The sequence below is a fragment of the Morchella sextelata genome (genome assembly GCF_020137385.1).
Source record: "Morchella sextelata strain SCLS chromosome Unknown scls_17, whole genome shotgun sequence".
NCBI classification, from domain to species: Eukaryota; Fungi; Ascomycota; class Pezizomycetes; order Pezizales; family Morchellaceae; genus Morchella; species Morchella sextelata.
In genome coordinates this window covers 328,791-353,690 of record NW_025408632.1, presented here as the reverse complement: position 1 = coordinate 353,690, position 24,900 = coordinate 328,791, and the positions used below count along the sequence as shown (strand labels likewise).

General features: G+C 48.3%; 6 protein-coding genes across 6 annotated transcripts; 3 read left to right on the top strand and 3 right to left on the bottom strand.

The window, feature by feature from the left end:
- Positions 1 to 115: 115 nt before the first annotated feature.
- Positions 116 to 889, top strand: H6S33_004229 (uncharacterized protein; the record flags this gene model as incomplete). Its single annotated transcript, XM_044835942.1, has 1 exon — positions 116 to 889. The coding sequence occupies one exon, from the start codon at positions 116 to 118 to the stop codon at positions 887 to 889; it is 774 nt and encodes a 257-aa protein (XP_044690967.1).
- A 2,882-nt stretch (positions 890 to 3,771) lies between these two features.
- Positions 3,772 to 4,502, bottom strand: H6S33_004228 (uncharacterized protein; the record flags this gene model as incomplete). The annotated part of the gene is made up of 6 exons (XM_044835941.1): positions 3,772 to 3,786; positions 3,853 to 3,879; positions 3,935 to 4,029; positions 4,180 to 4,198; positions 4,347 to 4,373; positions 4,425 to 4,502. 6 exons carry the CDS (start codon positions 4,500 to 4,502, stop codon positions 3,772 to 3,774), a joined length of 261 nt encoding a protein of 86 aa, XP_044690966.1.
- Positions 4,503 to 8,587: 4,085 nt separating this feature from the next.
- H6S33_004227 (uncharacterized protein) lies at positions 8,588 to 10,999 on the bottom strand (the record flags this gene model as incomplete). The annotated part of the gene is made up of 1 exon (XM_044835940.1): positions 8,588 to 10,999. The coding sequence occupies one exon, from the start codon at positions 10,997 to 10,999 to the stop codon at positions 8,588 to 8,590; it is 2,412 nt and encodes an 803-aa protein (XP_044690965.1).
- Positions 11,000 to 14,191: 3,192 nt separating this feature from the next.
- Positions 14,192 to 15,251, top strand: H6S33_004226 (uncharacterized protein; the record flags this gene model as incomplete). The annotated part of the gene is made up of 2 exons (XM_044835939.1): positions 14,192 to 14,581; positions 14,649 to 15,251. 2 exons carry the CDS (start codon positions 14,192 to 14,194, stop codon positions 15,249 to 15,251), a joined length of 993 nt encoding a protein of 330 aa, XP_044690964.1.
- Positions 15,252 to 18,382: 3,131 nt separating this feature from the next.
- Positions 18,383 to 20,536, bottom strand: H6S33_004225 (uncharacterized protein; the record flags this gene model as incomplete). Its single annotated transcript, XM_044835938.1, has 1 exon — positions 18,383 to 20,536. The coding sequence occupies one exon, from the start codon at positions 20,534 to 20,536 to the stop codon at positions 18,383 to 18,385; it is 2,154 nt and encodes a 717-aa protein (XP_044690963.1).
- Positions 20,537 to 23,796: 3,260 nt separating this feature from the next.
- Positions 23,797 to 24,750, top strand: H6S33_004224 (uncharacterized protein; the record flags this gene model as incomplete). Its single annotated transcript, XM_044835937.1, has 4 exons — positions 23,797 to 23,891; positions 23,970 to 24,100; positions 24,155 to 24,372; positions 24,436 to 24,750. The coding sequence occupies 4 exons, from the start codon at positions 23,797 to 23,799 to the stop codon at positions 24,748 to 24,750; spliced, it is 759 nt and encodes a 252-aa protein (XP_044690962.1).
- Between the last annotated feature and the right edge of the window lie 150 nt (positions 24,751 to 24,900).

Sequence of the window (24,900 nt, the reverse complement as noted above, 5' to 3'; positions counted from 1 at the left end):
CAACAGACAAACAAGCAGACATACATACATACATACAAACATACATACGTCGAAAAGATAGTATTCAAGCATATCTCATCGAAAGGTCTCCTTCAAGTGGATATATCTCTCGAGCATGAATTCAATGAACCATCCCGAGGCCGCCCAGGTCCTCTCCCAGGCCTCATCACAGCAAGCTTTGTCTCCTACAACCAGAGAAAGGAAACGCCGCCATTTCAAGTGGCCTGTTCTCTGTGCGCATCTCGTTTATGATCTTTCGTCTCCAGTATTTTCAGCAGCAGAGATTGACATGGTCTTCAGCGCACCATCCGCAGAAGAAGAAAATAAGACGCCAGGTTCTCGAGGTAATGGCTGGGGGTCATTCTTGAATAGCCGGATGGAGCATATCACAAATCGACCCGCCTGTCAAAAACCGACAGCGATCTGCGTCGGGGAATATAGTTCCGCGTCTGTTGCCCACCCCTGCGAAGTTCACGGAGTGGGGCAGATATTTCATGGTTGGGACGATCACCCATCGGTCAAGAAATTCAAGCAAATGATTGCTTCCACACCGGTCATCAAACCCTCCGGAAACGGCCCGGCTGATATTCTCAAGGGTTATCTCGATGAGTACGACGGAAATCGATCACCATTAGATGTCACTTGGGTCTTGAAATTCCTGTTGATGCCGGTCAAGAAAGCGACCCAAGGAGAAGGAGGTAAGTGGTGGGAGTCGGAAGACTGGCAAGATCTGTGTAAGCCAAAGGCTATCTCAGAGAAAGACTTCAGACCGGTGGCCCTCATATGCGTTAGGGATGATGGATTCAAAAAGGATGAGCTCTCTAGAAAGCTTATTGAGTTCGGGAAGCTGTTTTCCGTCGAGGTTATGGTCGTTTCGAGTCTTGGATGAGATCGGAATGAAGAGCCGAAGGGTTGTCGTCTTATCAACGGTTTACTATATTTCATTTCACTGGTATTGCAAATATGCATGCTACATAAGATGTATTTCTTTTATTTTTTTCGTTCGTTCTCTTTGTTTTTCGTCTGTCAAGGGGGGAGTACCGGGGGTCCAGTTTAAGGAGTTTAGAGGTTTTATTCACGCATTTCTTTGTGATAATTGCATATTTATCTAGAATGTTCCTATAAATAGAGCTGGTATTCTCTATTTCCTTTCATCTTTTTAGTATGACATTAATTGGTCTTTTGTGAGCGTTATATTACTAGACTAGAGATTTCTTCCTATATCTCTACATGTCGTCTGAATACTTGCATTCAGATCTATATGGATTGTGAAAGGTAATGTACAAAAAATAGAAAATCAGAAGCGCCTGATGACGCACCGTGGAACTTATCCCTACATGTTCTTGTGGTACAATACAGAATTGACCATAGATATGAGGGATTGAGTACTAGAAAACTGAGGGTAGAACTGAAATTGTTCCTTGCTGGAACACACATAAAACAGATTTTCTTTTTTTTAGAAATATGCTCTGGTCTATCTTTTTGTGTTCTCATGGCCTTGCGGTTTCTCGTGTCTCACTAACTGGGAATTAACTTGTGAATACTGTTACATACAGCATGATATAGAAGAGTTAAATTTGCTACTATGATGCAATATAAAGCCAGAAATATATTCACTTTCATAACCACATCTTGAAGCATTTCTCTTCGCTTATCAAGAATCGATTCTCCTTCCTATTTCAGATCAGAATCCTCATTCTAGCCAAAAGAAAATTATTTTATATTACAGTAATGAAGATAGAGTCATTGGATTGCAATCAATAATGGGCGCCCTAGATGTATGTGCGCCCAGTCTTAAAGGTGACACGCCGCATATGGAAGTGGAACAATCGTGGCTGCAATCTGACTCCAAAGGCCAATAAGAGGGCCCATTTCTAGCCAGCTTGGTGCCTCACTGCCACGGCTCAGGCAGGTTTGCTTTTTAAGGGGTATAAATGGGTATAATACTGTTCCACTCCGTTCACTCTTGGCGCTTTTTACATACAAAAACAGCCAATTTCAATCCCTTATAACTTCATAACCATGATAGATATCAAAATCTGTCAAGACAATCTCTTCTTCACTACTATTTCTAGCCTTTCTCTTGACAGATTTTTGATATCTATTGTGGTGGTGAAGTTATAAGGGATTGAATTTTGTTACCTTTAAGATCGGGGACACCATAGGGTAGTTTTCAGATGTTGAGCCAAGTAGCGCCCTCTAATGGCTGGCTATTCCCTTTCTATTTGATAAAAGAGTCACAATCAACCCTTGAATCTCAAATCTACATGCAACTCCGGTATCCCTTAAGCTATTCCTGAAATGCTGCCAACTTGAGACATAGTAGCACTAGCCGATTCTCCCACGCAAGCCAAATCATTGAGACATGATACTTAGCAAAGATGGGGAGCTTTAGAGGTGCGAGGGATAAGTGGTCTGTTTCTATGACACTTGCGGCGCTGTCCCGTGAAGTGCTCTGGTCTCCAGCCGGCCCGAAAACAGGGCAGTGCAAAAAAAGAAATTAGCTAATTAACTATATTCGGAATAAACCACAAAATTCTTCAAACAAGTTAACTATAATTATACGAGAAGTGCGGCGTAAGTGCTGAGGTGAAATATGAGCCACCGAGTGATACCATATGAATGTTATAGTCAGGACGGTTATTTCCCTGGAATGCGCAGCTGCGCGTGTTGTACATCTAATAAATAAATGAACTCACGTGAGGATTCTTTATTTTCTTCCCCCTATATAGCGCTAATGTGATAGAACTACTCCACGAACCTAAGTTATCCTAAGCTAAAAGTCTGGGGGGTGTTGGTCTTAATTTGTCACAGAATCACTTGAAACGTTACTACATGCAGATCTTAGTAAATTTATGAGCATCCGCTGTTAATATGCAAGTTCTCCAGGGGTTGCTTAATCCTGGATCAAATGCGCAGTGCATATAAGTGCTATACCACTCAGTTTGCGTCATTTGCCGCCAACTGGGACTGAGCATACGTGGAGTATGTATGCATCGCTATGGCGAGTATTTAACTTCTATTCTGTTGTTTCTTCGTCTCCAGAGGGAAGAGGGCTTAGACGTTTATCCACGTTTCGACAGGGATATTATGGATAAATCCCAGCACTTAATGTGCAGGGACCACTAGGCGTTAATTTGTTTCGAGGCTGTAGCCACGCGATGATCTACTTGATACAAATTAGCGAGATGAATAGTAGAAGAGGGTGTCTTGGAAAGTTTCAGGTTTTGTAAGTGCGAGCTCCCCCGTGGTTACTCAAACCCAGTTGACTGGCTAGAGTATCGTTCGGTTCTGCTATAGATGTCCCGGATCTCCCCGTGAGGTGACATATTATATTAAAAATAACGTTATCAGTCTTCTTCCAGATGATAAGCGATAAAACTCTTATGTTGAAATGCGCTGCTTCCATCTGTGCCGGTTTCGCTCCCGACCTGGAACGGATGCTTTAAGGGCTATATTTGCTGTCAAATAGCCCCACAGGGTTTGTACGTAGGCTTGGACCTGGATATGTAATACAAGAAGCTTAATTTTGTCACAACGATCACTTACTAGACGCGAGTGATAGACGATGATCTGAACACGTGATCGTAATGACATCTGCATGTCAGATTCAATTCGCACAGGTAAAATACCCAATGGGGGGATAAAATCCGCGCTTACTTCCACAAAATGCAGAAATCCAAAAAAGAATAAGGAAGAGGCTATTTTACCGGCTCTATGTAATGTAGGCAAAAGGCCATGGACTCGTAATAGATCATCAAGTATTTTATTCTAGAAAAAGGCCTCCTATGCCGCAGGGCCACGCCAGTTAAGTTGGATTTCGGAAAACCTGGAACAAGACCGAGCACGTACAGCAGTGATTAAGAGGTTGATATTTGACTAGTTCCACCGAGTTGGGTATTACACTGATAGAATAACAGCGGATCATATGTACATGTATCTGCCTGATGGCGGACAGGGGGTGCATATACAGTACAACTGAGTGTGGCTTCGCAATGGCCAAAGCGAGCTCTACCATTGGTCTCAAGCCTATATCCGCCATTAGATGTGATTAGCCATTACCCATCGAGTGTGTGTGTGTGGGGGGGGGGGGGGGGTGTTTCGTTTGACTGTGCTTTAAGTGCGTTCCCGGCCTCGCTCATTAATCTTAGATTTCGGATTTGGTGGATTAGCTCTCACCTGTTGCTGTTTTAGAACCCTAGAAGTTTCGGGGGAAAAAGATGAATCGCCGGCGTTTTCTTGATATTGACAGGTCTGTAGGAGATGGGTACAGAATTGTGTGACGTTGGTCCATGACACGTATGTATGTGTGTCACGATGAGAGAGTTTAAATTTATGGGACGAACGGCCCGATAGGTCACCTGACATGACATCTAAGAGCGCATCCATGATTGTGTTCGAGTAAACTATGATTGGCTACTTACATACACACACAATAAACTGAGACGTCTGCTCTCTTGAGGCTCCGTTCTTCCGCCACCTATCCCTACTTCTATAGCCATAAATATTTCAGACACCTTTGGGGACAGAGTGAGCAAAACCGATGATCATCAATCCCAGCCTCAAAATTTCGCTCTTGAAGGCTATTTTTGATGATGTATAGCGGGGAAACAGTATATGAGAAGGAAGGAATAGCATATCATCTGAAAGTATGGTCTCCGAGGCGCAGTTTGGAACATGTCTAAGGTGGCTAATTGCACTACTCAAGGCAGGCCCATTTCACTTACCTTTGCAAATCGGCTTTACTGTGGGCGTATGAGTAAGTCTATAGCTACTCCTAGAGAGCTTCTAGTACTGACGTTGACTAGGTGGAGGGAAACCTTTTCTCATTCTCACCCCCAGAAGTACATGTATTCGGGCTGTTATTCTGTCAGCATATTAGAACGATCCTAAATAAAGGCTCAAGGCATAGGTAAGACTGACTCTTAGTCATAAACGGGGAAAAAAGGCTGCCTGTGTTGTACGAGCTCCTCTTGTATAGAGAATTCGGAAGGTCTAGAAAAATCGGGATACTGACCGATAGGCAGCTGCAAGATGAATTTCCTAAATCGGGAGCTTCTTTAACGCACGCCTTCAACATCCTCGATTGACATAAATTACTCAATGGCTGTCCTCCACTAAATGTGAGTGGGTTATATACATACCTATTCCACTCATTCATTGGAGGCACCAGCTTTAACGACAGGATCTGGTGCACATTAATAGACCAATAGTATCTACTTGCCAAGACTGCTGGCGCTTCTGGGGTGATTAAGGCCCGCGAAACCGTTTTTCTTTCTCGCTTGGTACTGAAATTTGATTGACCTCTTACTATTTCGATTCTATTCTTTAATGACGAGCTTTCTACATGTAGAAAAGGGATTAGCTTGCCCGGAGATGACCGACTAGTATCGTATCGGACTCCAAAAAATTCGATATTCTAGGAAGAAATCTTTGAATTAATTGATCTATCTAACGCACTTTACCCATTGCGCGGATTTTGATAAATGAATCCAGAAGTCTCGGGGTAGTGCCACTACAAAGTCGAAGTTGACATCCTTACTACTACTTCGTGTCCTACCGTTTCATGGTCTGGTAGCATAGGAGTTCTCCTCCGCTGAGACAGGTTTGCGCTCTATCTTTCAAGTGCATGCCGTGACGGTATCTCTTCCCATTTTCCGTCTCATATTCCTATATAAAATTAATTCGCGTCTTCAAGCGAGTTGGTGGCTGACATACTGCGAAACAAGAGGCAAATACATGATGATCATATATATGGCTACTTTGATCAAGTAGTAAGAGATTAATCATATCGAGATATTTGTTTTACTCAGAAAGTTCAAGTAATTCTGGCCGACTACCAGTGAATAATTTCATTCACATATGAACCCGATGGCCCTCGTATTCATAAAATCGATCCCAGTCAAATCTGGTGGCAATTTCACCTTGGAGTGGCATCATGACTCTAGGTCGACTAATGGTGATATCATTTCATCTCTAGGCTTCCTTCCTGCACGTGCACTTTTCTGCCATTTTGCATGGCTCTTGATGCTGGGGGTGGGAACTATAGCCCACGAGGGCCCGATAAACCCCGCATACATAGCTACCGCCGCGAGAAACGATGCTGGAAATTTCTAGGCAAAGCTCTTTCAAGGTGCCGGTACAATATCCAACTAGGGTGAGAAAAAGCTCATTTCCTTGTACTAACTCCCTTCGACCCTATATCACATCAATATCTCTGGTCCCACTAGCTAACGCACATCAGCAAGGGTAAGACGCACATTGCCATCATCAATGTCACTCCCGGAAAGTACATGTACCTCCCCCGCCTCTAGGTTGCCACCCTCCATAAAGGCAATGTCGCGTTCACCAGTGACCTGCCCGCAGTGCTCATCTATACATGGATACATTCAGATCGAGGTGACTTCCGCCCGCACCAGCACCCTCCCCGCCGGCATCTCATTCTAAGGCGCATACACCTACGTAACGCCCGGTGTCGCAGCGCCATACTCACTTCCAGGTCCGGCGTTCCGTGTTAGACGGTTACACGAAGGTGTTGGGATCCGGGGGTTCGGGTATGGTGACGCTACCGCCGGGCCCAACCGCTGGGATTGGGAGTGTGAATAAGGTTTGTGTATCCTTTGTGGAATTTTGAGTGGGTGGTTGCTGATTTGTGCCAGTGATGCGGTATGCATGGGCAGCGTGATGGGGTTGAGCACACCGGTGCTACCCCGTGTACACTTGCACAAAGGTTAATTGTTACTACCATCAGTGCTTGTAAGGGCCTCTCCCCCAAGCGGGTAAGGAAAAGATAGGAAAGATGTTTGTGGGCGCATTAGGCTTGCATTGAGAATGCTACATGTACACCCGTGTCTAGAAAATTCCCGGAGCCCCTCCATCATGGCAACGGGACTCCCACGGCTCAATTAACCACAACCAAAGTGAACTTTCATACAAGATTGGACAGGATAGCTAAAGAGAGAATGTAGAATAAGAATATCCTAAAACAAGTTGTGAAAAAACATTACTTTGTATCTTTGGCCTCCGCTTTTGGCAGGTCTAATTATACTTGTATGAAACAATACTACAAACAATACTCTTTTAATTCTAGCTCATCAGCAGTTCGTTGCATCAACCCGAAAATATCCATATAGGAAATAGAGACTATGTCTATTCTACCTGTATCTATATTTTCTTCTATAGGTATCTGGTTGTTATTGTTCAGTTTCGAAAAGTTGACTCCGTTGCTATGGGGGCTCCAGGAATTATCTAGACACGGGTGTACATGTACCGTTAATTCTCGAATAATCCACTATCTCCGTATTTGTATGTGGTAAGTCCGAACCAAGGCGAATTGGCGTATCAAACTTCACGGATTCGTGCAGATACATACATGTATGTACTTTTTCTCACCCGGAATTAAGATTTAGCGAAGCGGAGATAGTGGATTTCTCGAGAATTACCGGTAGGTGATGTGTTTACATCCACATATAAGCTTACTAAAAGGAATTGGTTGCCACGTCGGTTCGGTGTGCGAGTGACCGACTGTGATGCAGCCCGGAATGGGAACTCTGTTCTCTTTTGCAATTCCACTACAGAGCTAGAACAGTTTCGGTAATACGCATTTCACTAACGCTCCGGACCCACTCTCATAGACGAGGGCTCAGATAACCGGCAACAGACATTTTTCGAAACGCCCAATCAATTGAGAGCGAGTGATGTTTGATGTATGCAATGCCACCACCTATTTCACATCAGATCAAGGTCATCACCCAATACAATGCCCGTACCCGACCACCCTGCTTCCTCCCCGCATTTTAGCACCGAAAGAGAGCTTATTTACCAATCACAACTCAATCCGGCCCAACGCCATTCTTTCATTCCCAGGCGCGGCGGTTCTCCGCCTGGTCAACGGGGCCTTTACCAGAGCGGCTGCGTTTGTGCGTAGAGACATAACAATTCCGGCGCGGGTAGGAACATTTATACGGTAAGTTCTCAGAAGACAGCTATATGTATCACATTAGACGCGAGGATACATGCTTACTTAATATTAGGTTTCAGGTTTCCTTCTCGGCATCACGGATGTAAATTATAGGCCGGGAAAATCTAAGTCGGTGTCGGTTTTGTGTCTATCAAATGCCGCGCACACACCACCAATTCCACCTAGAAGACTATCGGCGAGAAGAAAGCAAAAGGTATATTCCAGATCTTCCTTTTATTCAAAGGAGATCAGCTAGCAAGCGAGTAGTGTTAGGTATATGGCACGTAATTGAAATAGCAGATCCCCGTTAATACGTACAATTTGCACATGTAATGGACCAACAAACTATTTTGGGCCAACCTCTCTCAATTTACGGGGAGATCAATACTGAAAGTAAAGTGACTGGTAACCTGAGAATCTCTGGCCAATAAACGACCTTCATAATACATGCCAATGAAAGCTACAATACAATGTTCGGTATTTGATCCCCCCCCCCCCCCCCCCAAGACCGCCAAAATTCGAGCCGTTAGATATGGAGGCTAGCAGTGCCGGGGTTAGTCTTGAATAGTATCCAAATAACTAACTGATAGATGCACTCACAATATATAGATAGAAGCTGCTTGATTTTCATGTAACTATCACACAAGCTTCCCCCGGATATCGAGGGGAAACGGATTCCAGCTGGTCAAAAGGACAAACATATACAATCAAGTTATTGCACAAAGCGTAATGGAAGGCCAATATCTGCGCTGCATGATTTTTCGAGGCCATGGCCAGCTGGACCAAACCATTGGTGCGCCCAGAACACAACTCCTCCACATTCTCGACAAATAGCTCGTCCGCTTTATATCTCTCGGAGAAGGGTTTCTCTATAAAAAACGAGGGGATTTGACTGGCTGGTGCGTCAAAGTCTATAAAGTGGGCATGAACAATATTGTGCAAGATTTGATGTGGGGAGAGTAGCACGTCGAATAGCACGTCGGTTCCATCGCGACCATTCAGCGACCAAGCCGCATACGATATATCGGGCTTCTCGGAAACGTAGAGACTCGTATTAATCTTTATCTGTGTAAGATCGCTTGAATCCTTGCTCCCTGGGATATACGGGTGTGCTTGGCCAAATGCTTGAAACTCGGAGGACGGTTTAAATTCTAATGGTTCGTTAAAACCTCGGCTGAGAGATTTTAGGCAGGACGTTGCTTGTTGGTTAACAAAGATTGCCCCTTGGCCTACGAAAATAGTCATTGCATCTCTTGGTCGTGCTGGATTCGATTCGAGAAGAGTGCTCATCACAACAAAAGTACCCCCATTAACGGCTCCAGCGGTGTCGCCATTCGAAGTACTGAACGCCTCCGTATAACCTCCAAGTAAATCGAAAGCGAGCGAGTGAACCGCCGAAGTTGTAAGACAGTACGTCTTGAAGATACCTTCCTGACCGCCAATATCGAATACTTCCTGAGCGCCAAAACCGAATGTAGATTGAATTTTGACATACTCCATAAATCCCTTGTCATTCAACTTACAATAATACAGTTGCCACAAAGAATTAAAGGACGAAAAGACCCCATTTGCCTTCTCTATCCCATTGCACGCTCTGCCATCAAGATTTATAACATCCTTACCTGGGACCAGTACAGAGACAAATGTAAACACTGTCCAAAGAATAAGAATCCTCTTGAAATCATCAAGACGCGATTTTGTCCAAGATCCGAGTTCTTTGGCTGAAAACGTCTGCTTGCTTGCATCATGTAGCCTCTTAAATGCGGCGAGGAAGGGCAGACCAAGTTGGTCCGTCAAATTTTCTTCCATGGTCCATTTCGGCAGTGGTTCGTTTCTATCCAGAATCTTTTGTGTTTGTCCTTTGGCCATAACTGCCTTTGCTTCTGTAGTCCAGAGGTCTATGGAGTCAGAATCGATCCCGAGCATCATAAGGGCAGCTTTTGTTTGATTCTTGTTTATCAGGTATGTGGCGGTAACCCTTGGGCTTTTCGATATGCCGGTCTGGTTGACAAAGACGGCTGGTTTCTGAGAAAGATGATGCGCCGCCTTGCAAATGCATTCCCTCGCCAAATTTTGCTGCTCGGCATTATCGAAAATGTCTTCGAGCATTCTATCTATAACTGGTTGGGGGGATATTCTGAAAGAAGTTTCCACCTTTGCTTCCTGGCGTTGTAGGGTGATCTCAACAGATGCTGATTTGAGGACTTGAAGTTGATTAGGGTTTCCCGGATCCATCGACGCCTCAATCACCAGGCGAAGGTGACCACGAGATCCTGACGCGGTGGAATATTTCTCTTGCTGTTCCCAGACGATTTTATTACCAATCTCCAAGGAAACACTTAGCCCAACTGTCTTAGAGGCAAACGCTGCGAGCCAGGTCGCACTTGGTCCGACAGATGATTTGAACCTCATAACAACATTCTGACCTGGTCGTATGGTGATTATAGTATGGATAGCACTGGCTAAATCTTGGGCATGAGGAGGCGCTATCACGCTCTTGGCTGTCTTGACCTGCGTTGTCCCTGAATTCTTTGCAAACAATTTCTCGAGCCCCCAAATAACATGGCCTATTTCCGGGTCGATAGGGCAGCCAGCAACTTCATTGCCAAGAGCTTGAAGTTGGCTTACCGATGGTAATGAAAGCTCCGCTGGTCTCTCAAAAAAGCTCAGCCATTCCGATAATACTCTCGCTGCGAAGTTTGCTTCGAAGGAGGCGCGAAGAGCCATTGTGACTGCAGCAAAGGCTATTCCTCCTCTAGTTCTCGCCAATAGTGATGGAACCAATGATATGCCGGTACCCACGAAAAGAGCGTTGGCTGAGAAACCGAACTTTTTTGCTTGCAGGAGGCTTTTTTCCACGACCTCGAGATGTTGGCTCGGCAGGTTCATGAATTGCCCATAGAACTTGACAAGCTCAAGAGTGTATTGGTCTACCCCGGCTTGTGATAGTCGACTCATCAGAGTAAGCGGCACGGATACCGTCATTGAAGTCAAGGATGTCCAGTCGACTGTCCCGTTTTGAGGAAAAGAGACTGACATGTTGGTTTATGTGGGGGTTTATGTGTCGTATGCTACAAAATAATGCAAAACAGATATCAGCAACCAAATCAAAGGCAATCCAAATAACAATATAGCATACCTTACCAATCACTGCGAGCAACAATACCCTCAGCTCAGACTAATCGACTAGCAAAATATATCAAGGGAAGATAAAGGTAGGCCGGGGTTTAGTAGTACTGGTATTCCCCTCCTGGATCTCGTGTGGGCATGTAGAATTTCCCCGCCTCTGACGCGCGCTTGTTGTACATACCTGCTCTCAGAATATCCGCCCACCCCTCCCAAGGGTGTCTGCCAAGCTTCATGCAAACAGAGGCAGCGGGCCGAGCCTAACCTACTAAGCCGGGATCTCCGCAGAATCTGCATTCTCCCCTCCCATGTTACACGCAATCCAGCCAATCGCAAGGCCCGCCCCCAAATCTCTAGTTAAAACAGCGCTCTGCACCAGGTAGCACATCATCTGTGGAGATACAGAGGATCTCGATTAGACCCCTCTTCTTCGCTTTAAATTTCAAGCTTTAAAGGTGGAAAGGTATGCCAACGTATCGCAAGTGACTTGGGGTTTGGGTTTGAGTACCTGGGGTTGAGAGTAACAGCACCCGTCTTGCTTAGTCATGGTGATGCTACTACGGCCGCGGCCAGCCAGGTACAATAGAAATCATAACTTAATCTCGAGCCAGAAATTCGCACGAGATATAGCTGAGTTTAGACTCCATGAGTGTATTCCCGCGTTAAATTCCATGAAGTAGTCTGGAGCCAGATCACTCTAGCTCTATGACCTTCGTATAAGATCTTCACGACACCCTCGAGCTCCCTAACCAGAGTTCATGAGAATATTTTAATAGCTAGTAGTTAGTAGTAGTTCTCATTTTACACGTAGGTGCTTTAACGCACCCGAATAGACAATGTCTTTTCTGAGCACGGCGCAGCTCAGCCCATGAATAGATGTGGCCGTAGTTAATACTCGGAACGCTTTGGGGACAGAAAAAATGATTGTATTGTTGTGTCGCGGGCAAGGCCGAGAAGAGAAGGAAGGAATGCCGACTGTCTGTCCTCCCCCATAAAGTACTAAGAGGTGAATATAAGGAGACACGCGTCATACGAGTATTGTGAAAATAGACGTTGTCCGATACCGGCAGTGAGAACAGGTAGCACAGAGCGCAAAACTACAACTACATGCAATGGCTTCAACGTCTAGCCATATGACAGTACGTTCCAAAAGAACCTTCTATAAAGCCTCAACCGGTATATAAGTGCGTACCCAGAGGTTATGTAGCAAAAAGCCTACTAGTAGTATCTCATCTGCGCGCTTAGGAACCTTTGATCGCCTTGAAAACTGGAGTTAAAAGATCACCTTGGCAGATATTAGGCTAATGTGAGTTAATTTTTGGGGTTTAGTACTACTTTCACTAATTTTCCCTCTCCGGGAGTAAACCAAAGCGGGTTGAACAAGTTCGAGGTTTTGATCTTAACTTTGCATCCTAACCCATACGTTATCCGCACTCTGTCTATTCTATCAAGACTATTATTCAAACCCTCCGCCCCAGCCAGTACACCCACACCAACTAAGTAACTCCAACCACAACACTCAGCCATTCTAATCTACGATACTCGCACTAATATCACTCACACCCTACCTACACCTATACTTCACCTCCATACTCCGCCATATCAAATCCCATCAACTCCCCCTCCTCCGCCGTGCCCCTCTCCTCACACCGCCACCCTAGCAACACCCATAAGTGCCAAGTCCTTACACCCCGGCATTCAGCTCTTGTGGCCAAGGGGTAAGGCGTCGCACTTGTAATGCGAAGATCTGGAGTTCAAATCTCTACTGGAGCATTTATACACGAAACCATATTCATATCTGCATGTACAGATACAATGGTGGTTTGCTTTTACTTTTTTTGTTGGGTCAATGATCAAGTGGCAGAGAGGTTTATTTTGCTTCGTATATATCACACAGGCTTTTAATTTTAGAGCAGTGTTTAGATCAGTGCTGGGCGATCTTAAACTTCAACTTAATCATGATGAGTTGTCGAGGAACCATTTTTTGATATTCGGCAACCCCAACAAAGTCACATCCCACTCGCAACCCCTCTCAAGCCCATCTCTCACACCCAGCAACCCCACAAGCCCACCTCTAAACCCCGCCTAAAACCGCGCACACCCATAACAAAAAACAAAAGATTGGATAGAGTTCAGTACCCAGGATTCCCACATGGTCACCCACTGCAGTACTAACTGGGCGATAGTTGGGTGTGAGATATGGGAGTGGCCAAGATGAGGAGAGAGGGTTGAGATCGGGGTTTCATTGGGATTGGGATTGGGATTGGGATTGGGATTGGGATTGGGATTGGGATTGGGATTGGGATTGGGATTGGGATTGGGATTGGGATTGGGATTGGGATTGGGATTGGGATTGGGATTGGGATTGGGATTGGGATTGGGATTGGGATTGGGATTGGGATTGGGATTGGGATTAGGATATTGGGGGGTTTTTTTTTTGGGGGGGGGGGGGGGGGGAGCGTTGTGGTGGGCGCTGGGAAAGGTGTTGATAAATCATTACCGTGTAAGACTACATGTACGTGCAGGACTGAAAAGGTGTATTTAATCATTACCACTAAGCAGTACTCTAGTAGTAAGGCTAGCACCGATTAATACTGCTGAGTACTATGTAATGTGTACAGGTATTACAAGATACAAGTCCGTATCGCTGGAAATCTTTTCCATCCTCCTCCTCCTCTCTTTGTTGTATACTCACTAAACGGTTTAGTATAAGACGTATATGACTGCTTTGGTATCGATACTAATAGAGCGTCAGTCTTGGACCATGTTGGTTCTCTTGTCTACATAGCTTCCGTATCGGCGTAAGGGTTTATTTCTGTACTACTGTGCCTTAGTTAGTTCTAAGAGAAGTCGCAGAAGAGCTTGTGCAGTGGTAATATAGATATTTTATTTTCAGTCCGATATTGCCTTTTAACTGTCTTGTGGTCACCATGCCAGCTGGGCATTCAACAGCCGAGGCACACACGGGCGATAAGTACAGCAGATAAGTCCAGATCGACTGTCCGCCCCGCGCAACCCGCGCAACCTGTCTCTTCCCCCCTCGCCCTCACCCTCGCCCTCACTCCCCCCCCTCCTCTCCTCCTCCTCCGCCCCCCTCTCGACAACATGTTCCACTACCGCACCACGGGCTTCAACGGCTACGCCGTCCAGTACTCGCCCTTCTACGACTCGCGCCTCGCCTGCGCCGCCTCCGCCAACTTCGGCCTCGTGGGCAACGGCCGCCTCTACATCCTCAGTCTCACGCCCACGGGCATCGTCTCCGAGAAGCACTTTGACACGCAGGACTCGCTGTTCGACGTCGCGTTCAGCGAGCTGCACGAGAACCAGCTGGCGGTCGCCTCGGGCGACGGCAGCATAAAGCTGTTTGACACGACGCTCGACCAGTTCCCGATCGCGAGCTGGCAGGAGCATGCCCGGGAGGTGTTTTCGGTCAAGTGGGGCGGCGTGGACAAGAGTGTCTTTTGCAGCTCGAGCTGGGACGGGACTGTGAAGCTGGTAGGTTCATCTGTCTGACTGCTGTGCCGGGTGGGGTGGGTAGATGCTGATTGTGTGGGGGTGGTAGTGGTCGCCGACGTCGCCGCGCTCGCTGCTCACGCTGCCGGTGGGGAGCTGCACGTATAGCGCTGTGTTCAGCCCGCATACTGCGAACCTCCTCTCGTGCGTGTCCTCCGATAGCACGCTGCGACTGTTCGACACGCGGGCACCACCGGCGCCACAGACGGTGATCGCTGTGAGTCCCATGGCGCCAGGGGAGGTTCTGACACACGACTGGAACAAGTATCGGCCTGATGTTGTAGCGACAGCGGGCGTGGACAAGATCGTGCGGGTGTGGGACGTGCGGCAGCCGGCGCGGCCGGTGAGTGAGCTTGCAGGACACGAGTATGCGGTGCGCAGGATCGCGTGGAGCCCGCATTGGGCGGAGGTGCTGGTGAGCGCTAGTTATGATATGACGGTGCGGGTGTGGAATGACGGTGGTCTGGGGGGCGTCGGGGGTGCCATGGGGGGCACGGGTGTTGGGCGCATGATGGGTGTGATGGACCGGCATACGGAGTTTTGTGCGGGTGTGGATTGGTGCCTGTTTGGTGGAGAGGGGTGGGCGGCGAGTACGGGGTGGGATGAGAGCGTGTGGGTGTTTGATGTGGGGGGTATCATTGGCGGGAGGTAGCTGTAGCTGTGGTTTCTTTTTAGCTGTGGTTTTAGTTTTAGTTAGCTGTGGTTCTTTTTTTTCTCTTTGCTGTTTGGCTTCTTTTGTGGATATTCTTTTTTTTTTTCCTTTCTGGATTTTTTCATCAGCGGCGAAATGGGAGCTTCTTTTCTTTAGTATCATTGATCTTAGCAGGCCGGCATGCACATCCGGGGTAGGTTGCATTTGCTGCGAAACGGGAGACGAAGCTTTTCGTTAGATGGGGCTTTGAAATACATAGATTCCCGCTTTAATAGTCGAAGTGGATGATAGTGATTTCGTGCCATATTGCCGGGTTTGATTTTTCTCCCTGTATGCCGGTATTCATGCCCTTTGATGGGCAGGAGTGAGCATGTCGAGCTAAAAAGCTCTCAGTCCGAGCCGTCTCCAGCTATATCAAGCCATAATCGACAACTACTTCCAAAAATCATCACCATGAGTTCCAGGTAGGCTTTGAAGAAGCTAATACGCACCTAGGCAGCTTAAGGCCGGTGGTTGGGCTCAATCGAATCATAGAAGCTTTTCTTCGACTACTATTGATCACATTCATAATAAGAATCTTTGGTAATCGTGGTATCAATGGTGCCCTCCTGGAGAGTGTAGACCGTGTCTAGATTTGTCCCGTTCATTCGTTTGAGACCGTGTGGATTAAGGTGGAATTTTGAGGCTTGAGGTTGTTTGGAAGAACGGTGAGAGTGTTTGTTAATGGCTTAATCTTGTTTTTAGCCATGTGTCCTTCTGGATCTGTAGTGGGGCTACCACAAGGAGGTTAAGGGACTGTTGCCCGTCCGCTTATATCCTATACTAATGTTTCTACTCTTCCTTTCGTCACTGACCAGTGTGTACATGCACTTCAGCCACTTCTCACAGCAGTATAAATACCAACATTACGCACGAAAGTGCTCTGAAGTTCTGCTATGGTTACTGTCTTGGATGCGGACCTCTGGGTGGTACCGATTCACGGTATGTATCTAAAGGGGACCTAGGCTATAGGAATCATGTACAATCGTCCTTATACTAACCGTGCACCCGGCAGACTCACGGCAACAAAATACTTTTGCTAACGTAGCGGAGGCCGGCACCGGGTTTAATTTCCCCCACATTTGAAGACAGGAATATCAGCTCAATCGGGTTTAAACTGGGGTCTTGGGCCACATATTCCAAATACCCTTGCAACATTTACATACAGACATTAAGTCAATATGTACCTCCGGAGCGCAACGAATCCTTCGCCGCTATGCTTGACCTATGCTGCGGAGCATAGTGACAAGACCCTATGGTTAAATCCACTAGTCTAGATCTTCTTCTTGTGTTGGGTACTACTATTCGTGGTCTCGTTGGTGCTAGCAGGATCTAGGTCTGTACGTAGTATCACTGGACGTGAACTTAGTTAATTCCCGGGGTATTGAAGACGCTGGGTAAGCCCTAGATTCCCTCCTTTAGGAAGCTGGTGAGGTAAGGTCACTCAATCTGCTACCACTCAGACTTCCACGTCTAAGACGATGAAGCAGCGGAGGCTATAGGAAACTAACTGTGGGCATAGTAGTAGTTACTTGTGTTAGTTTGAAGCTGATACGTGAATTTAAATACTAAAGAGATACCGCAATGCCTTGGGGCTTTGGTGCCACTGCAGTCACTGCCCGTGGCATATAACCCGGCTGCAACACAATTAATAACGCTTCGATCCTCGTTAATTCACATGTCGTTACTAGAGATCAAGGGTCTTCTGAAAATAATTTAAATTAACAAACTCCCTCCGTCTCCCCTGCCATAAAAATTTCACCTATCACTTCCATATCACTCTCCTCTGAAACCGGGATTGCCGTCCGTGCTGGTATTGCAGCCGCCGCGCTCGACAGACTACCTACATACTTGCTTCGAGTGGAGTGTCGTTAACCTACCAAATCTTAGAGATACGACGCTGTAAATCAAATAGCTGAGGAGAATGATGTTGTGATTTACCGATCTCGGTTGGTGTGTGTCAACCCTCCAGTCGCAGCAGCCCATCCCCCAAACCCGCCCAGATATCATTACCGCCGCTGACTAACCAACCCCCGCTCGCTTGCCAAACAAAAATCCGTTTCAAGTTAGGGCGCGGCTTTTATGTTTTTGCGTTACAGCCAACAACCATGGCAGGATGGCCGAGTTGGTTATGGCGCCAGGTTAAGGTCTTAACTCTTAACATCAATTCCTGGTTCGGAAACGAGCGTGGGTTCAAGTCCCACTTCTGTCATCATTCTTTTTTTTCTTTTACTTTTTTGCATCTGGCGGCACCATCTTAATTTTCTGGCACCGATGGATGTGGGGAAATCTTTTGTTTATTTTGGTGGATTTGGAATTTGAAGAGGTATGTAGAATACGCCGCCAAGTTTGTCAGTGAGCTCCCGCTCATTATTAAATTCAATATCACGTACAGAGCTCACCGGGCATACGTTTGCCTAGTAGCATTATATGACCATCAGCGAGATCATGGATCGGGCCTGCACAGAATAGAAATACGTGCACCTACGTATCTGAAGTCGTTTAACCACCGTACTAGTATCTATGGAACTATAGCGGTCTTTGTATCGCGTGGGGGGGGGGGGGGGGGGGGGTGGATTTTCGGCCTGAGAAACAGAACTCAAGTCTCCATAACCCCATAAATTCACACATCATCACTAGAACAACCCCACACGCACAGATAGAAAGAGAGAAAACTAGTATATATCCCCAATATAATAAAAACTAGATGTATAGATTTCTATACCCCCGGTGCCTCCCCGTGGCACCAGCCCCCGCTCCCACGAGCCTCTACCTACAACACGGATATATTTTTCCCTGGCCTCAATAACTAGAGTGAAGGGTTCCCTATGGATTTGTCCCGTGCCCGCGGGCACGTGAAGTAAACGAAAATAAAAAAAATCAAAGATAGAGGAAGAGAAGAGAGAGACATAAGACATAAAACCCCCATTTTCCCAAGAAACCAAAAAGACCGAGCAACCAAACAACCAAACGGCCAAAAACCAGACCAAGAGAAAAGGAAATAAAAAGAAAGAAAATAAAAAACTAAACCCCTAAATAAAAAAGCCAAAAAAATAAAGAAAAAGCTCTATATACACCCCCAACAGCCCCCTCTACTCCTTCCTAAACCTCGCCAAAAACGACCGTCCCCTACCCCTCCTCCCTTCACTCAACACCCCCGCCACCCCATCCCCCACCGCCAACGCTCCCGGCGTCTCCCCAGCCTTATTCCTCACCGCCACCTCCGCCCCCTCCTCCACTAGCACCCTCACAACACTTTCATTCCCCGCGCCCGCCGCCAAATGCAGCGCCGTATTCCCCTCCGCCGTCCGCGCACCCTTATCTGCGCCCTTCTCCAACAGCAGCTTCAAGATCCCCTCACCCCCCTTCGCGGACGCCGCCAGCTGCAGAGGCGTCATGCCCGTCTTTCCGCGGCCGTTTACTTCCGCCCCGCTGTCGAGTAGCAGTGCGACAATGTGCCGGTGTTTCTGGATAACCGCGAGGTGCAACGCTGTGTCGCCAGATTCGTCAACGTGGATGAGGCGGCTCTTCTCCAGGAACTGTTTCACCCCCTTCTTGATCGACGGGTGTCTGCCTGCCGGCGCCGGCGCCGGGGTCGTGTCGTTGTCTGGTGTCTTTGGGGGCGATAGGGGGAGCTGTGTACCATCGCGCGATGGCGGGAGCGACTTCGTAGGGGAGTCTTTGGCTTTCGCCTTGACGTCTGCGCCGTTCTCAATGAGCACCCTTACGATCGCCTCGTGGCCACCAATGGCCGCGAGGTGCAGCGCAGTACGGCCGTCGTTGAGCCTTGCTGCGACCTCTACGCCGTTATCCAAGAGGAATATAACGGCTGCTTCGTGTCCGCGCTCGACGGCTTTGTGCAGCGCGGTGTAGCCGTTGTCGAGGCGTGCGGTGATGTCGGCGCCGTGTTCGAGGAGCAGCTTCATGGCTGCGACGTGGTCCTCCTGTGCGGCAATGTGCAGTGGTGTGTGGCCGCTGTTGACGCGACGGTTTACCAGTTCGTTGGGGCCGGACTCGAAAAATACTGCCGCGGTCTGTGTCTTGCCGTAGAAGGTTGCGAGGTGGAGCGCGGTGTATCCGCTTTTGTCGACCGCGTTTTGGTCAACTCCTCGTTTCAGGAGGACCCTCACGACCTCCGAGTGGCCCTCGCGAGAAGCCATGTGTAGCGCCGTGGATCCGGCCTCGCTCTTGAGCTCTGCGAGCTCCAGTTTACGCTCTAGCAGAAAGTCGACTACCTTCTCCCAGCCCTCCTGAGCCGCCAGGTGCAGCGCTGTATGCCCACCCTCGATCCTCGCGGCCGCATCAATGTTGTGATCCAGCAACACTTTCACGGTCTCCAGGTGCCCAAAGAACGCCGGCTTATGTAACGGTGTATATCCCCTCGCTGTCGCCGCATTTACCTCCGCCTCCTTCTCCAGCAGGAGCTTCACAACATCCACCTTCCCGTTCGCCGCTGCGTAATGTAGCGCCGTGAACCCATCGCCACACCGCTGCGTGACCTGCGCACCCTTCTCGATCAGCCAGGCCACAACATCCACATGTCCCTCCTGCGCGGCCATCACGAGCGCAGTGTGTCCGCGCCCCACCGTTTCCTCGATGTCGGCCCCGCGCTCAATCAACAGCTGCACGACATCACGGTGCCCGTAGAAGGCTGCGAGGTGTAGCGCCGTGTATCCAGTTTTTGCACAGCGCGCTTTGAGGCTTGCGCCGCTGGCGAGTAGCAGTTCGACCATGCGCGGCTTTCCCTCCTCGGCGGCGAGAAGGAGTGGTGTTTGTCCGGCGGAGACGGTGGCGACGTTGGCGCCGACTGATAGTAGGTGTAGAAGCATTACTTCGTCGCCGGATATTATCACGAGGTGTAGGAGTGGTATGCTAGGGTCATTGATGGGATGAGTCTCGAGGAGCGACTTGAGCGCGGAGAGATTGTGGTGCGTGATTGCGCAGGGGATGGTGGTGCATGGGTGGAGCGCTGCACTGAGAATGGGCGATCGAGGGGGCTTCTCGGAGGACGGTGTTGGTGTGGGCTGCCTGTGAGGGGACGGCGGGCTGTCTGGTGAGAGGGCGGGCTGCGCGTTGTCGGGCTCGGTGACGAGCTGCGGGATCGATTGCTTCTTCGCCATCGGGGCTTTCGTGCTGCTGCTGCTGCTGTTATCGTCGTTTTCGTTGTTGTTATTGTTGTTAGCGCTGTTGTCAGGCACGCTCGTCTTCGCGCTCCCTTCTATTTCTTCTTCCGTCGCGATGGTCATCTTGCTCTAGTTCTCAGTCCGTGTTTAATGCAATCAATCGTTCCTGCGTATGATTTCTTCTGCAGTCCAAAAAAAGGGGATATCCGTATATATCTGTCTGTGGTGTGCACAAAAGAGAGAAGGCGATCGATAGCGATCCCCAGCTATATATATATAATCTATAAGCGACGGATACGGGTGTGTGTGATGTGCGCGGTGGTTCAGCGCCTCCTGTCACAGAGTCACTCGTGTAACCAGGGTGCCAGCGATTCGTGCAGGGGCTGCCGGCGAGTGATGAACTGTGAATGCGTCTGATTGGGCAGCTCGGGTTGTGTGTGGATGGGAAGCGCGGCAAGGGTGGTGGGGAACGGGGGTGGGTTTGCCTGTTGGCTGGTTGATTGGTTAATTAATCTCAACCCTGAGTTACAAAGCTTGGTCAGCGGAGGAGCAAACACCCCGAGCTTAGGCAATGCCATGACGTACTGTGGAATCGTAGAACATCAACAGCCTTCTTCGATGCCTTGATGACTAGAGGCTCGAGGCTCGAGGCTCGTAATTCAACGACACAAGGTAATCCCGCATGCAGGGGTGACAAGTGAGACCCTGACGCCGGGAGAGTTCGTTCTGGTCCCTGTTGGAATCCTCACATGTGAGTGAATAAACCTTTAAAGCTGTTGGTTGTTTGTTGTATCCAGTATGTAGAGTAGCTTCCTGGTAGAGAGCCTAGACGAAGGCTCGATCAAACCATCCGAACTTGACGGACCTCAGTGGTGTTAAAGAAGCCAACCACTTTTTGATGGTTTTCGTTCTCACAGTTCTTTGTGGTGGTCCACTGGTGGCCATAAGTCCTGAAAACAGAGGGATAGATGATGGAAGCATAAAATAAACTACATGTGCGTTGTAACACCTTGAACTCTGTCCTTTGTTTCTCACACGTATCCTTAGCGTGACATCTGTGTTTGGCCTAGCGCCTACCTAATTAACAAGCTGAGGCTTCCCATGCGCCACGCGCCCGCCACACATCTGCTATCCCAAGGCCTCTCGACATAAACAACCCAACTTCCCTCCATCCCAAACACAAGTTCCCGAACCCAAAAACCTCGCATGAAAGTTAAAAACCTTAATCCGCACCACACCGTCACACCCTCCCTGTCACGCAACAAACGCCCACACACACACTCAGACCCCTGCCCGTCACGCACACCCACTTTTAATCTCCGACCCTGGGCCGGATGCCAGTCGCATCCGCTCCGTCTAAAGCCCGAGCCGAGGCCCGGGGAAAGCTTGAAAGTTGAAGGGTGCGAGAATTACGGATGGAGCCAGCGGGGGTGAGCTCGTCTCCGTTCAGCAGTGGCCTTGGCTACGGAAAGGATGCGAATTGCAAAGGACAGGAAGGATGGGGGTGTGCGGTGTGGTGAAATAAGATCATGGGTTGTCACTCGCGCTGATGCATTGAAATGAAGCTGCACGGTCGCGAACCACAACCCGAGAAAATGCACCTGGGAAAAAACGCTCATGGACAGTGCTATCACTTTAGAGGCTTGTCATAAAGACTCTATGGGGTCTTCTTCACTAAATATAGCGTCCTATCCACGGCCGAGCGCTAGCTTAAAGTCCACCTCGACCTCCACTTCAAAATTCGCCAACACTGGGCTCCTCCCCTGGGGACCTATGGTAACACGGCAACGCGGATATGTACCGACGAGGGATTTTACATCAGCACCGCTTTAGCCCGCCAGCCACATGCATTCATTCTCAACTAGCACAGATGCAAAGACCCCAAGCCATCCTGATGATTTTACGTTTTGAGGAGAGCTCAGTGCAGTGGCTCCGCAAGGGGCTCCTATATCTATAAACCCTCTAAATAACTCAGAGATAGATAATGAGAACCAGAAGTAGTTCCAACCCCATATGTTATTCTAAAAGAACCCTATCGTTCCCATGTCTATTCTTTCCCGTAGTATACATGTTGATCCGTGAGCGTACCTTAGCTCTATGTAATGATATGAAGATACAAATGGATAGCCTTTCTACCTCGAATCACGAAGAGGTACTTAGGACTCCGGGGATAGCGTTCGGATGGAGTTTGTGCTTTTTCAAAGACCGTTAGTGCACTGGATTTAGCTGTCGCGACGGTTTTCGCGACCTCGAGTGATGACTGATGATTCCACAACCTTTTTGTCACTTTCGCTGGCTGCCCGCGCCAACTCCCGCACCTTCCCTCGCGGCGTCCAAACACCGCAAAATCGAAGGTGAGAAACCATAAATCCAAAATGCCACAAAGCACACAGTCCTACCATCACCATCACCATCACCATCACCATCACCATCACCATCACCATCACCATCACCAACACCAACACCGTAACCCTCCACAATCCCCACAACCCTAACCCACAAAACCCCACCAAGTACTAACAAGCGCCACAAAAAAAAAAACTTCACAACCCCGCCCGCCCCAGCAAAAGAGAAATGACAGAAGTGGGACTTGAACCCACGCTCGTTTCCGAACCAGGAATTGATGTTAAGAGTTAAGACCTTAACCTGGCGCCATAACCAACTCGGCCATCCTGCCATGGGGGCTGAAGTTAATTTATCATCTTTGGACAATTCTCAATTAGTACATGCTGAGCTTGGCGTGAGCGGACTGGAGATCTTGCGTGCGGGCAGGGTAGAGACGGGAGTGTGAATTTTAGGGCCGTGTGTTTCGGGGTTAGGATTGGGAGAAATTGCAGACTACACATGAGGATATTAAAGACAGTGATTTGTTTATTTTTACTTCTAGGAATTTGTACTCCTATGGAGATTTATTGACCGAATTGCGAGTGGGGAATGCGTGTGGGCAGAGATGCTCAAGTCGATGCTCTGCTGGGCTAGGAAGAGATGCACAGAGCCTCATGATGTCATCGCTCACCAGTTCCTCAACTCCCAGTAGGAGTACTCGACAGTAATGATTTGAAATCACACAAAAATTGGCAGGAACGCCGGTAAAGCCACTCAGTCAAGCCAACTCACCCTTCTCAATCCTTGCTCACGACTGTAAATCTCTCTTGGAAGATTGTGACGTATCTGCAATGTCATCTACGCGTAAAGGCACGATGGGAGGATCTTCGAGATCAGTAATCAGGGCAGTTGGAGGAGATAGATGTTGTATTTATATGGCCGAGGAATAGCAAAATTCGAGCTGAAGTATCGGAATACTTATCTTTGTGCTGAATCCTGAATTATAGAAAAAAACCTACCGTACTTATACCCTCGATACCATACAACTATCATTAAAAATGTCAGACCAGAAGAAAGTCCTCATCGTCCTCTCTGGATGCCACTCAATCGCAATCCAGAAGAAGGACGGCTCGAAAATCGAGCAAGAAACTGGGTCAGTAACCAAACCAAACTAGAGCTACCTCTCACCCATCCAGTCGTAGAAACAATTGACCTAACACCAACCTACCAGATACTTCCTCAAAGAACTTGCCCAACCCCTCCAGCTCCTCCTCGACAATGACTATTCCGTAACCTTCGTAACACCCGGCGGCCAAGAGCCCCGTCTCGACACTCTATCCGACTCCTCTCTCTGGTTCCTAGGTACCACTTCCCCCCTCCCCAAAAATATTGAAAAGCCACTAACCAGCACCACAGGAAACTACTACGAACTCAACCGCGAGAAAGAGCTCATCAAGCGCCTCGACAAGGAGATCAGCAACCCGCGCTCCCTCTCCTCCATCAGCGACTCCGAGCTCTCCTCCTTCTCCGGCGTTTTCGTCCCCGGCGGTCACGGCCCCATGGGCGATCTCGGGAAAGACCCAGAGCTCGGCAGGATCCTGAGCCATTTCCACAAGCAGCATAAACCTACTGGCGTATGTGCACCCCCTCCTCTTCCTTACCTCAGAGGTACCTGTGCTGACATTGATGTGCGATAGGTGATCTGCCACGGCCCCATTGCGCTGCTGTCAACCAAGCTGGCCGAGAATGGCGAGTTCGCGTACAAGGACTACCGTGTGACGTGCTATGCGAACAAGGAGGAGATGAGCAATGAGTTGATGTGGGGCGCGAAGCTGGAGAAGAAGGTTGAGGATGCGTTACGGGAGGCCGGAGCGAAGGTGGAGGTTTCGACAATCCCGCTGATGCCGAATGTGGTGCGGGATCGGGAACTTGTGAGCGGTGAGGGCCCGACCAGCGCGTATGCGTTTGGACAGGAGTTTGTGAAGACTTTGAGAGAGGGCGTTGTAGCATAAATTTCTTTTGGTTGTACGATAATGTGGGAATGAATTCATGACATCATGTGGGTTGTGAGGTTGATCCTGGCTTGATAAAGCGTTATTTTGGCAAAAATGGCATGGAAGGATGACCGAGTGGTTAAGGTGTGTGACTCAAGCAAATTCTGC